General features: G+C 29.5%; 2 protein-coding genes across 2 annotated transcripts; both read right to left on the bottom strand.

The window, feature by feature from the left end:
- Positions 1-1,410: 1,410 nt before the first annotated feature.
- LOC123305350 (digestive cysteine proteinase 1) lies at positions 1,411-9,349 on the bottom strand. Its single transcript, XM_044887041.1, has 7 exons — positions 9,187-9,349; positions 9,016-9,124; positions 6,104-6,579; positions 4,517-4,942; positions 4,074-4,200; positions 2,978-3,274; positions 1,411-1,783 (listed from the first exon to the last, which is right to left on the bottom strand). Exons 1-7 carry the CDS (start codon positions 9,227-9,229, stop codon positions 1,597-1,599), a joined length of 1,665 nt encoding a protein of 554 aa, XP_044742976.1. The 5' UTR covers positions 9,230-9,349; the 3' UTR covers positions 1,411-1,596.
- A 1,174-nt stretch (positions 9,350-10,523) lies between these two features.
- LOC123305363 (39S ribosomal protein L39, mitochondrial) lies at positions 10,524-13,410 on the bottom strand. Its single transcript, XM_044887059.1, has 5 exons — positions 13,244-13,410; positions 13,004-13,186; positions 12,316-12,774; positions 10,683-10,897; positions 10,524-10,619 (listed from the first exon to the last, which is right to left on the bottom strand). Exons 1-5 carry the CDS (start codon positions 13,284-13,286, stop codon positions 10,551-10,553), a joined length of 969 nt encoding a protein of 322 aa, XP_044742994.1. The 5' UTR covers positions 13,287-13,410; the 3' UTR covers positions 10,524-10,550.
- Positions 13,411-14,524: the final 1,114 nt, after the last annotated feature.

Below are 14,524 nucleotides of genomic sequence, written 5' to 3'. Positions count from 1 at the left end.
GTATATTAATTTTAATTGTTTATTGAAAAAATCTATTCCAGGCATTATGTAGGCATAGAATTTAAATTTTGTTTCCGACGAAAGGTCGATTTCTGACCGAAGCCGAAACAGATTAATCGATTATCGCTACAGACAATATGTACAATTTTTTTTAATGCAAAATAGTCATAATTCATTGAATATATCAGAACAGATGGCCATGAATTGTATTTTTACCAGTTTTCATGTTAACGTTTACCATTTTTACATAAATCTTTAATTTATGATTTAAAATGATGATCATAGATGGTGCAGTAAAATGTCAGACTAAATTTAATTTTTTTTTTTGTATCTTTATAAATTATAGCTTATGTGTTATTCTGATGTATTAGCTATATTATTGTATAGTTTCAATCAAATCCATTCATTAGTTTTTGCGTGAAAGCGTCACAAACAAACAAATAACCTTTCTTTCACGTTTATAATGTAACAGGGATAAGGATAGGGCTTATATAAGGAGGTTATTTAATTCAGTCAGCAATGGTCTTCTCTACTTCTGATCCATAACTATCACAATTAAATTGAGATAAATACAAAACGGTAACGCGCGTATGAACTTGTCTTGACGCAATGTGACTCCTCGCTATGCAAGTCCGGTTCGTCACACTCGCTCATTCGTTCATACGAATTCGTTCAATTTTAACGTTTGGTAGGAATCTTAGACTTCGATCGACTTTCTAGCCGAAGCTGGAGGTTTCACCGAAAGTATTTTTTGGCCAAAGCCGGTTGGGCGTTAAACTTAATATAAAACTACTTAGTTAAAAATATTTACATACTTCCAATGTTTAAAAACTCTAACGCAAAACCAATATTACTGTATATATTATTTATACAGTAAATTTAAAATATTTAGATTACTAACATTTTAGGGACAGACTGTAATATTACTTTATCAAATTCTAGTATTGCTATATTTTTATTCTTCTTATTTTCATTGTATATCGCAATTAATCAATAAAATTTGAAAATACTCGCAATCTTGGAGATATCGATTAACATGCTAAGAACTACATTTCACCAAATTTTCAACTAATTTATCCGAAAGCTAAACATCATAAAGATTTTCTATAGTGCTTTGTTTATAATTGTCTTCTGAATGTCCCAAAAAAAAACAGTATTACAGGTTTTTATAAAATAGGCGGTTTAAGGGGAGAAATAAAACTAAACAATTCGGATGTTCACATCAATCGACATCAATGTATTATATTCTGTTTATTTATTTAATGGAAAACCAAAAAAAATTTTGGAATTACATTCAGTATAATATTTTCAATAAAAATCAAACTATGGACTTGGATAGACTAAACATAAAATATTCTGGGAGTCTCCGAAATCATCACATTTATTTATAATATTATATAAAAAATTCATGCAATTGAAATTTTTTTTAAACCCTGTATACATTTTTTTTTTGTTCGTCTTACATTTCTATGAAATAACCTTACATTTCTATGATCAGTCTTTACAACAAGTCCAATATTCAATTCAGTTTTTACTAAGTGCTATATAGAGTTTAAAAAAATAAACTTAATTAGAATTTAAAATTCAAAAAACCAATTACATAGTAACATATGTTGGATCAGTCATAACACCACAATTATTATTCTTTGCCGACATTAAAATGTATCCATCATTACCCCAATAAGTACTCCAACTGTTTTTAACCAACCAATATAATTGACCGTTCATTACACCATAGCCCACTGCCAAAACAGCATGATCTAATTCATCAGGACCATTTTTACTACGATAAAAAAAGACAGTTTTAGAAATAATCAAGTGAGGACAACAACTTCCACCTACCACGCTGTAGGATGAAACCTAGTATAATAAGTCCTAGTATTTTTGATAAAATTTTGCATGTGTTATTCTATAATGTTAAATTTATACAGAAGTTCATGAAAGGAGGGGATAATTTTAAATTAGTTTTTTCAACCTAGTTCAAATTTATGGGGATTTTTTCCTTTTTTAATACGAGTCAGAGAGTCAGCTTTAGTTTAATTTTGGCCGGGGGATGCTTATACAGCGTATTATCAATTACGCTTAATCTTTAGGGGATGAATCTTAGAAGTTATCCTATCCGATGTAACTACCATTAATAAAATGATAATATTATCTTCGTTAATATTATTTTCTTTATTTTTGAAAATTTCTTGAATAATATTTGGAAAATTGAAAACTTTGTAATAAGCAAATTTGTAGAAAAATAATTTTACTACAGCTTGACGTGTGATAGACTCTGTATATTACGTTGAAATTTAGATAGATTTAGAATATCTGTAATACACAAGTAAAATTTACAAAATTTAAAAATTATCTAACCCCGAGAGCTAAAAACACTTTCTATCAAATTACCTTTCCAACAAAAAAAAAAAAAAAAAACGCATTCAAATCGGTTGACCCGTTTAAGAGCTACGGTGCCACAGACAAACAGACAGACACACACATAGCGGATAAACTTATATACACCTCTCTTTTTGCATGGTGGGGAGAAGTGTCAAAAAAGGTTTCTCTGAACTCAAGATCCTATCGGCAGATTTTTTAATATAATAGAATTGCTGAGCGAAGAACTTTTGCATACTTTTAATGAGATTTAATGAGTAATTTTCTTATTAAAGGTATCTTTCGATAAATGGTTTCACGGTGAAACAAAGTTATGCTGAAAAAAAAAAGTTGATTCGCTCGATCTTTTAAATCGGTAAATGTCCATTAATGAATTGAAAATTACATTTCAACCCTAAAATAACCTAGCAAAAATATTCGCTTTGGTAGTTTTTATACATTATCTCATCCCGCCTTAAAGAAATCGAATTCTACTACTCGTGATTAATCAATTGAAAATTGCTTTTAAGCCTTAAAATATCTGAGATCGATCATGCGGAAATGATTATGTCATTTTTTGTTCAGTTTATAAAATATTAATAAAATTTTTTATTACCATTTTGGTTCATAGTATAATCCATTAGAATAGAAACTGAAAGTTTTATGTGATGCATCAATTGCAACAGAAATTGGACCATGTTTAGCAATAGCTAAACGTAACGCATCTTGATTATTAGTTGTAACATTAACAAAACCAGTGATTTTAGCAACTAAAGATACGTTATTTGCGTGGCAATAACCATCTTGCCCTAAGTATGGTCCATATTCTTCCTCTGTTGGAATGCCGCCGTGTTTTAACATCCATTGGTAAGCTCGAAAATCTTCACCACCATCACAGCCATTATTTCCATAACTAAATTTAAAAATAAAATCAATACTTCATTGCAAAATTTTAAGAAAAATCGATCATTAATAAATTACGTAACAAATTGAAGGGGAAAGGATTGTTGTTATGAATGACGATTCTTTACAGTGCGGAGGGTGTTGGTTGAAATAAATGTGACACAGTACAGATAAATTATAATTTGTAACAGAAAATGTTTTTTTCAAGTTTAAATTTTTTCTTCGTTTTGTTGTACAGATGATATTTAGTTTGAGTTACATAGAGGAAGGAGGGTATTGTTAAAAAAGATAGAAAATAGCGTTACGTAATTTATGAGTGTATCACCAAAAGTTTTAGACGTTTTCTGCCCCAAAAACATGGCAACAGACGTGTAACTGTACATAATACGTATACATCGTATGAATACATATTTATAAATTGTTTTTTATTTATTTTATTTTTTTACCAAGACGGGCAAGAACCGTTATTTTGGTACCTACAAATTTGTCATAAATTAAGTATTATTAAGTTGTTTTTGAACAGGATTTGTAAAAAAGTTTTTAAGATATGATTTTAAATGTGTCAGTTTTAGTCAACTGATACTTTTAACCCATGTAAAAAGTTCCAACTTGGATATTAAAAATATTATTTAATTGACGGGCAAAAAATTATTGAATTCAGCAATTCTCAAGGGAACGGTTATTCTTAAATTCCACTCAAAATTTTATTTCATTCTGTAAAAAAGTGGGTTTACGGACATTCTATCTTAATAGGTTTGACTCTTTTTTATCATTCATTGATTGATCTAACGTAAAACAAACAAGCTTACCCCCATGAACAATCGATTAAAGCTTGTTGAGACAATCGAACTAAATTTCCACCATTTTTCAAGAAGTAAGCACCTTCAATGGCACCAACTGTACCAAAGGACCAACAAGAACCACAGATTGATTGATCTAAATAAACATAAATAATGATAAGAAACCAATTACTGAAACCAAATATTTTAGACTGGAAGACATTGACACAAAATTTTAAATCATTTGGTGGAACCGTCAAAAAGTACGCCATTCTAATTTTCACGATTGTTTGTTCTAAAATTATTATTTTAAAAAAATTATCCATCCTGCAATTACGCTCCGTAGCCCAGCGCTGTGACCATCATTTTTCTTTCAAAAGCTACGTAATTTAACATATTATCAGTCGCCATATTAATAACAAATGACTCTTAATTTTGTATCAATGTCTCCCAATCTATTTAAATCTAAATACCTTTAACAGGAGTAACAGCACCAAATAATCTCCAATCTAATTGATCAGGTAATATAGTTACAAGAGCTTTTTTTATATCAAGTTCACTATATGGGAACGGATTACCACCATTATATCCACTAGTATATTGTTTACCACGTAAAGCTTTTAATTCTAATTCGGTATGATCAGCTAAATGATTTACGCCTAATGAGTAACCTAATTGAGCACGATTTTTGGAATGTATAAAACGTAAATTTTGTCTAAATATTTCTTTACGTTTTTCATGTTCTAATTTTGTTTCATATTGTCGATTATGTTTTGATTTAAATTTATCAAATTCAAAATCTACGTGACCTTCGTAATGTGGTAACATAAATTCACGCATTGGATTGAATGTGTAAATATGTTTATCTCCAGGCCCTGGGAATCCAACGCATGTCATATCTGAAAATATAAGAATTTTTTTTTAATGTCTTAATTAAGGAGAAATTAATAATTTCTTATTGAATTCTTGAAATTCCTAGATTCAAATCCAAACCAAGCTGCTAATAAGTAGGTAGTGATAAAAAAACGGTCCAAGGTTTTGGACCCAAACAATCTTAACCCGACGCTCTGAAGGTCTGGCGATTCAAATAACATGTATGGAGGTTTCATTGTTCTCCATACAGACCCTAAAAGTGGGATCATCAGAGATCCCCATCTCTGGAGACCTATATGGAATCAAGTAGAGAATCTTTAAGCCCTAATATATAACCTTGAATCTTGTACTCCGTGCTATGAAAGAAGTCTTGGTATAAAATGTTTTGAATGTGGTTTATATTAATAATAATTATTATAAAAATACATAAGAGGGGTACCGAAAATAGATCCCTGTCGCCCGAAAGCAAGAAGTCTCCAGGTAAGAGTGTAGCTTCTCCGCTTGAATTGCTCCCGGGATTGGTGGATCCAAGGTTTCGGACCCAAACAATCTAAACCCGGCGCCCTGAAGGTCTGGCGGTTCAAATAACATGTATCATCAAAAGAGTTTTCATCAATTGACAGTGTCCTTTCAAAACTCTCTCCACCTCTCTCAACTGTGAGTTGAGAGTGATTTTTGAGTATAGTTAGTCTCGATTCAACTTCCTTAACTCCAAGTCACAATTTATCAACTTATGATAAAAAAATATTACTACAAACTATTTATTAAAATCGAATTAATTAGAAAATTGTAGCGAGCAGTGTAAAAAACTGGAAAAACTAAAGTGAAAATATGTAGTGTGCTACTTAAGTTGGCTACGTATGGAAAACTTTTTTATTATAAGGCTTACGAAAAAAAGATATTCTTTATAAAAATCTCTGATTTCGAAAATATTAACATTCAACTATTCACATTTGACATCGAATGTACAAGGTGCCACAAATTGAGAAAGTTCGAGTAGACCATTTTTAACAGACAATAAAGGAAACGGTTCAAGAAATCACTCCTGAGATATGTAGAAGTGTATTTAAGCAATTTTGCAAAGGAACAATTACATGTACGGGACATGAAGGTGGGTACGTTGAGGCAAAATAGAACTAGAAATTTTTTTAAAATAGGAACTTGAATAAAAAAAAAATATTACTTACTATTTGCAACTTCAAATACTTCAGATGCAATATCACTATTATCAAAATAATCATAATTCAAATAATAATGATCATAATGCGATCCCAACAGCGAGTTAAATCCCTTCATTTCATATCGTACAGGGATTGGGGTAAAGCCACCATCACTATTTTTCTTGTATCGTAACCACATTGTGTATTTATTAATTTTGTTACCAAATTCTTGTTTGAATTGTAATTTTTCTGTTTTAATACCATCAATAATTTCTTCACCCACACATGTGAAACCACGTAAATCCGGTAAAACATTTTGTGGTGTTATTGGATTTTCACCAGTACCATTCACTTGTAAACATGTTATTGAATTTAATTGTTCTTCGGTGGTGATTGGAGCTATTTTTATTGATACTCCATAATCATTTTCCTTGGCTAGTTGGTATGTTTTTACCATACCACCATAGTAATCAATTCGTGATGCTTTGGACACCCCATCATACCTAGAATAAAACACAAAGCATAAAACAAATAGTGGTGGCAAAAAAATCTACTATTTTAAAATAACTTCATCCAGGAAAATTTTGAATTCGTCTTTTTCAAAATTGCATATACAGTATGGATACATATGATTGCGTTACTCATTTTATAGTAGATTAGTTTCTTGTAAATTACAAACAAAACATGTAAATTATTTTTAATCCCTGAACCAAAAAAAAGGATGTTATGAGTTTGACCGCTATGTGTGTGTCTGTCTGTCTTTGGTATCGTAGTTCGTAAACGTATGAACCGATTTTGATGATTTTTGTTTTGTTTTAAAGGTAATTAAATGGACAGTGCTGTGTTTCAAGCGCGCATTTAAGATTTCGTACCGGAAACATTAAGGAAAATGGCCATAATCTTCAAAATCGGTTCAATTTGAAGAAGACTATAAGGAAAAACGTCATTTAGGTGAGAGTTTTCTTATGTTTCAAGTGCAAATTTAAAGTTTTATACTCGAAACATTTGTCGGTGGTTTTTTAAATATTGTAAATATCACTTGTCAAATAAGTTAACAGATTGATAATGTAAATGCAAAAGATAAATACGGGATTTTCAAATTAAAGTTGCGTAAAATGGAATTTTGAGGGAAACAAACTAATTACAAAAATGAACTTTGACCTTTACTTCTAATTTCAGAAAGTATGAATTTTAAGAAAAACAAACAATTGACTGAGTTAATTGTTGAAATATCCTGAATAGACAGTGTTGATTACACTGTCACATTACAAATACATACATGTCACACATATACATATAACTGATATACCCAAATAATACTATACAATTACGAAAAAATGTTTCAAACAAAAGTTGTTTATTTTTTTATAAAGAACATTTTTTACATTTAAACTTTTGTTCTATTTTTAACGGTTTGCAAGATGGGTCTTACGGACCCAAGACTCAATTGACTTATGTTGCTCATTTACGAACTTGACCTCACGTTTTACGTCCTCAGCACGCTATAAAAATTTCAGCTAGATATCTCTTTTCGTTTTTGAGTAATCGTGATGACAGACGGACAGACAGACGACAGAAGACCGACAGACAGACAACCGGAAATGGACTAATTAGGTTATTTTATGAACACCTATACCAAAATTTTGTTCATAGCATCAGTATTTTTAAGCGTTACTAACTTGGGACTAAATTTAGTATACCTTTGTATATTTCATATACATGATATAATAATTAATTAATAGGCAGATATTGTTTATAATGCGGTCCTAAAATCGGTCTAATGAATTTCAAAAAAAATATTCTTCACTACATCCCACATTTTATCAAGATAACTTTCAAATTTGCCATCATTTAACAAGTGTAAACATATTATACATGTAAAATGGAGATGTTTTATCAGAAATAATTTATCGGAGCATTATTATCCGGAATTTAGCAATTTTTATAATTGTAAACATTTTAAATTTTGGTACCTAGCCCAGTGCAAGCAGAATATGTGTACATCTGACTGACTGTTTTTTTAACTTATCGCAATTTTGCAAAATGATTTCGATATGACATTTAAATGCAAATTGGTGAATCATAGTCTCATTACAATACAAATTCATTTGATTTCTTTATTAATCTTAAAATCTTCTGAAATTGGAAAAAACCTTTGATACAGATTGCATAGTTAATTACCTTGTAAAAATAAAAATATGAGTCATTTAATTAAAGAATGTATTCGCGATTCCAAAATACTGACCTGACCTCTACTGATTTAAATATGAAATGAGAAGTAGGGTGTAAACATTATTTTAGAGCATATAACATGGAGGTTAGAGAGAAGGAGAACGATCGCTACGCGCTAAAGCATTAGCACGCCTGTCCCTGAAAATTCGTCGGTAAGTAGTATCTGCGAAGTTAGCTGTTTATGAGCATAATGTACAAAATAACAACAGTCTGCTTTTATTGAGACAACTTAGCGATCGCAGCGCCTCACTTATTTTGTCCGTATTTCTGGGACACTATTTTTACAGCGATCGTTCTCCTTCTCTCTAACCTCCATGGCATATAATTAAATGACATAAAAAGGAAATTTCTACTAATTCACTTACGAACTAGATTTGCCAATGATATAAAATTAATTATATTGTCTATGGTTGTTTGTTTCTTTATCTGGTATAAACAGCTTTTTTCCCCCTTCAACTGCCATTAAAGTGCCTCCTGTAGTTTCTTGGAGTCGCGAATTACATTTTCGTAAATCGGATATTAATAAAAAAAGTCTAAGTAAAGAGCATTAATATGAGAAAAGTAGCTTTAACTCGCTACATTTACTAAACTCTAAAACATTTGGACTACCTTTAACAATTCTCTCTACGATAATTTATTGGCAACTTTACTAATCGCACATCAATTCTGAATTACTTATATCATTTTAATATGATAGAATTTCTTACCATGCACAAAATGGTTCTACTAATTCGGCATAGGGAATTAAAATAGTACCCTGGACAGTATACGTTTTAGACCAAACTGGATCCGTAACTTGGCACTTGTAAGCACTACCTATAATTAAGAAAATAAAAATTAATAAAAAATTGAATTTAATCAATATTATTGATACTTACAATAAATAATTAAAGCGAAATATAAAAATATTTTGAAAAACATTTTTACGTTAATTAAACGTCAATCGCACCACCGGGGGTTAATTAATACAACATTCAATAATAACCACTTAATTAATATAACATTGATAATTATTCAGTTCTTACTTTTATAAATAAAATTTATAATTAATTTAATTTATTAAAAATACTTTGTTCTGTATTTATTTCGCAGACGCAATCAGATTATTATTACATTTGTTTTTTGTTTGTATGCTCTTTTTCATAACAAATATATGCTGGTTCTTGTTCTTCTCAATATATTCAATATATCTATTTCATACCTTTAGAAACAGTGAAATACCAAATTATCTATAATCAACAAAAAAAATGATGCCCGCAATAACCCCGTGGGCCATTCGAATGCTGATAAGTTTAAAATTTATAAATAAAACTATCTAAGCTTTATTTTGTTTGAAATAATTAAAAGAGGTCAATATTGTATACATACATGAAGGAAATCATAAAATGAATAACCAAATATAATACAATTTTTTTTAAATAACCAATTCTAATTCTTAAAAATTGATGATAAAAAATAATTTTGTTAAATTATATCCCCTTCAGGACCTTTTATTATTGCTCCTGAATGGGGTATACTTTAATAAAATGCATAAAACAGACTACAGTCATCATCTTAATTTGAATACCTAGTAAAAAATCAGGTTTAACAATCATCAACTTTAATTTTTGGGTTTTATATTTAAAATTAGAAGAGGTCGCGGACAAGAAAACAATTTTTATCCGTTACTTATTACCCAACATGTCTATGATAGTATCTTGGGAAAGACAGCTGCTCCTCCCTTTCTCGAATTTCAGTAGTTGAAACCCAATAACGTGAAATATTGTATAATTTCTAATATAGATAGATATATAACTTTTTGCATTTTTAACTTTTTAAATATTTTTTGGGTAAAAAATGTTAAACAAAAGTTTTTGGAAATATTGTTTTCACCCTAAAATTCGAAATGGCAATTTGTTGTTATACAGTTTAAGAAATAAAATATTAGGGGAATCTTAGGTAACGTTTCCGGGGGAACTGTTCGACCCTAAAAAGGCGGATGGACACTATAAGACATGTCTATAACCAGCTTTTAGTATTTTTCAATGCTCGGTTTTATTAAAATAATTATTATCTCTTTATGAACTGTTGATTGATTTTCTTTTCTTTTGAAACTGTTGAATTAGTAAGGAATTATTTTTTCCAGAACAATGGCACAAATTAAGATTAAAATAAAACACGACTTTGATATTTAAATATTTTTATTAAATATATATTTACAAATTAAAAACACACAACAATTTTATTTTTGTAAAAAAAAACCTTAAGCTAATACTGTGCGACGATTTTCATCTATCGATTGTGTTGTTTCAGTTGGAAGTCTACCTTGATTCTAAAACACAAATATTTAATTAGGGTCAAATAATAAACACTAATAAAATTTAGTAACACAAACCAATTTTTTAGCACGATCTTCTAATATTCGGTACGCGAAATGATTTAAAATAAGTGTTTTTGGTAATGCTACTCCTTGAAATCGATATAATGTTTCGTTTGGTAATATTTTATGAACTGACGCAACAGAACAACGACCCACAAAATTTGTATTTGATATCATTGGACCTCGGGATATGTCTATATGATGACCAACTCTATATAAAGTCACTTTACCTAGAAAATCAAGACAGATATATAAGTCTAAATATATTGTATTATATGCTTAAGTCAAAGTCATTATTGGGTGAACACCTGCATATGGGCGCCCGTAACATATTTCTAAGATAGGGCGAAGTAATGATGTTGACAATGTAATGAATTAGCCCCACTTACACTATTTAGAGCCGTTTACAAATATTTAACGATGAAAGATACTATTATTGTAAAACTAACCAGGGTCATCTATATTAGGATAATATGTCCTTATATATTACCTTAATCTATATTACTATACTGAATGAACTATTCGCACAGTGCATGAGTTTTATTTGACGCGTTTCCATGGTAACGATACACTAATTTATTAATATTTGTATGGGATGGACATATAATTTTATTGATTGTATATATGTTCAACATTGGAAATTTAATATTATTTTCTAACAAAATTAAATAAGTAATTATGTTAATTTACAATTAAAAAATATTTATGCAATTTCGTCTCTTATTTTCACAACTTATAATGCAACAAATTCAATTAATTGTTATTTTTCAACAATTTTAATTTGACATTTGCTATTTCAATATTATTGATACTTACAACAAATTTATTTATTATTTGCATCTGAAAGTGGTAGCGTCAATTTGATTGTCCCTACAATGACCACGTACGGAGTCAATAGCAACAGGCTTTTTAGAAAACAAATGTTTAATGTTTGACAGTTATGATTTTTTTACGGAACGATTTATACTATCTTCTGTTTAGAATGCAGTCAACAGCAACATTATTGAGCATTAAGGAGAGCTACATTTGGGGACTATTTTACTAAAATAATCTTTTTCCGAAGAAAATGAAGACCCGGTCGTCAAAATACCACCGGATTAGAGCTTTCTATCCCGACTCTTCGAAATTCTAGCAAATAACACAACAAACTTTGTTATTTTTTCGATTTTGATATTCACGGACACACAGATATTTGTGGTTTTATCGTCAATCTCAAAAACCGTCAAGTACAAAAACAAAAAAAAAACCTAGAAATGTTCCTGATTCTAAAAGTACATTTTTTTTTTAAATATTTGCTTGTTAATTCTTACATTTGTACAAAATAATAACCGGAAGCACTAAAACAATATTAAGTTATATTGAGGATACGAAATAATCTTTGAACCAAATTTAAATTTTATTATTATATATTTCGCACAAAAAAGCGCTCTTTATCAGCTATAGCCACTAAATTTTTCCTTTGGAAATAAAAACATAGCTACCTAATAAGCCACACATAGAGACTATCTCATTAATGGTACATCACAAGTTGAAGTAACTCATGCCTTGCTTGGTAAGCATTTTTTCTTTACCACTGTATACTCCGAATGCGTTCATGGAGGAACACCCATTATAAATATTGCGGGAATACTAAACAAAATTTTAGTACCTTCATTTTGTTCAGCAATGTCAGGAATTTGTGCGGATTTATATTTATTGCACTTAAAAATTTCTTCAGCGATTTCTTGTCCAACATCCAATCGTTCAAATTTATGTTCAGCTGAACAAAACTGTATAAATTCTGCCGATAGAACACGTAGCTCTTCTGGTGTAGGTTTCCAATGTTCTAATCCTAAATCAATATCGTAAACAAAACTCCCAGAACGTACTTGCGGACTCGGAAAACTATGTAACAATAAATTAATGTTATCTTTAAAAGCAATTGTTGCCATAGCCCCTAACAAGAAACTACAAGAGCGCCAGAAAGCTTTGTTCAAGATATATGGTTCACGTGACTCAAAATGTAGAAAATCTATTTGACAATCTTTCTTTAAAGGTCGGTGCATATCCCAAGGTTGATTATCCACTAACGCTAGAGCAGCTGTATTTATTACAGACTGGCCCAAATCTATAAAAAAAATCTCATTTAAATGTTTTTTTAATACCAATAAACAGATTTTGGCTAGAGTTCTAAAATCGGCATTTCTATTAGCGTCAAAAATCTTATACGTTTTGAATATGACCTGAAAGTTATCCCTTACATTCTTTTATCTAACAAATAGAATATATAAGAATTTTGGAGCCAATAAGAGGCAAAAATAACTTTCGAAATTCCAGATTTTATTAGTTTTTCTTACGTTGTGCACAATTATACGGTGTCGATAAATCTTTATTCATAGTTAAAACTTTTTGTTCGGGATTTCCAATGTAGTCAACTTCAATTTTTTCAACTCGCCCAACTGATTCTATTTGACGTTTTTTCTCCAAGTCAAATAATTCATTTTGACGACGAATTTTTACATTTATGTTTCTTACAACAACTAAAACAATAATTATATTAGAATTTAATTAATATTAAAATTATAAATAGCCCTTACTTTTTAAAACAGGCTGTGAACGGTAGTTAAAGGTTCGGAACATAATAATGTTTTAAAAACTAAACAAATTTACGATGAACAAAATTTTCTTATCCAAAATAACGAACCTAAATAAATATTTGAGGTTATGCACCTAATGAAATAATCACATAATTTTATAAATAAAATATGTTTGAAGGCAGCGCGTTTGCTACAACACTTGCGTGTTATTATTTAAAATATAGAACAAGAAGGTTGGTTCATCCATAGACTTGAAAAAATAGACCGTTCAAAAATATAACGTCATAATTAAGTCAGGCAATTTTTTATAATATTTATCCTACAAAATTTACTTCAGTTTTATCGTAAATAGTGGGTTTTAAAGCTCAAATGAAGGCCTATTTCATTTTTTAAAAGGATATCCATTTTTTTTTGCAGATTCATTTTCTTTGTAAATTCATCGTTTTTATTCAAATTTTGAGAAATTTTACTTCAAAAGCAAGTGAAAATAAACAATTGACTGAGCTAAGTAGTTGAAATACCAGTGTGTGTTTGTTATTGAAATACAAGTGTGATGTGCATTATTTTTATAAACAATTATGATAAGTTTAAAAAAAAATAGATTCATCAATAATAAAAAAGCAACCATTTTCCCCTGAAAATTTTGCATTTTTTGGAATCTACATGCTAGTTGAAATGAGTTTTTATACAAAAAAATTTTCCCTCGAAAATTGAACCCTTTTAATATTATCGGATGGATTTAATATGAAAACTAAAAACAATAGACACATTATGTTTATCTTTTATTATTTATATATAAATGTCTATCTTTTTTTAATAATAGTTTTTGAGAAACTTGAAACTAAGATTTGTCTTAATTTATAGTTTTTTTTTTTCGAAAAAAATGTTGTTTCCTTTAAACTTTTATTCTCTCTCTCACGGTTTATGTTTCTCAATTAACATCCACTAAAAATTTGAGCTCGATATCTCTTTTCGTTTTTAAGATATCGTGATGACAGATGGACGCCTAGACAGACGGAAACACAGAAATGGAATAATTAGATGATTTTATGAACACCAAATTTTGTATTTAGCATCAATATTTCTAATATTACAAACTTGAGACTAAGCTTAATATACTACTATAACTCCGTTATATTTCATATAAAGGGTATATAACATAAAAGTTTTCATAAAAATGGCGTACGACACGTGCTGTGCGTCAAATAAGTCTTGAATTTCCAATTGACACAATTGTTAAAATGAGCTTTGATAGAACCTGAAAGGACCAAGTATAGTTAC

The sequence above is a fragment of the Chrysoperla carnea genome, chromosome 1, assembly GCF_905475395.1.
Source record: "Chrysoperla carnea chromosome 1, inChrCarn1.1, whole genome shotgun sequence".
NCBI lineage: Eukaryota > Metazoa > Arthropoda > Insecta > Neuroptera > Chrysopidae > Chrysoperla > Chrysoperla carnea.
This window is presented reverse-complemented; position numbering and strand designations above follow the sequence as displayed.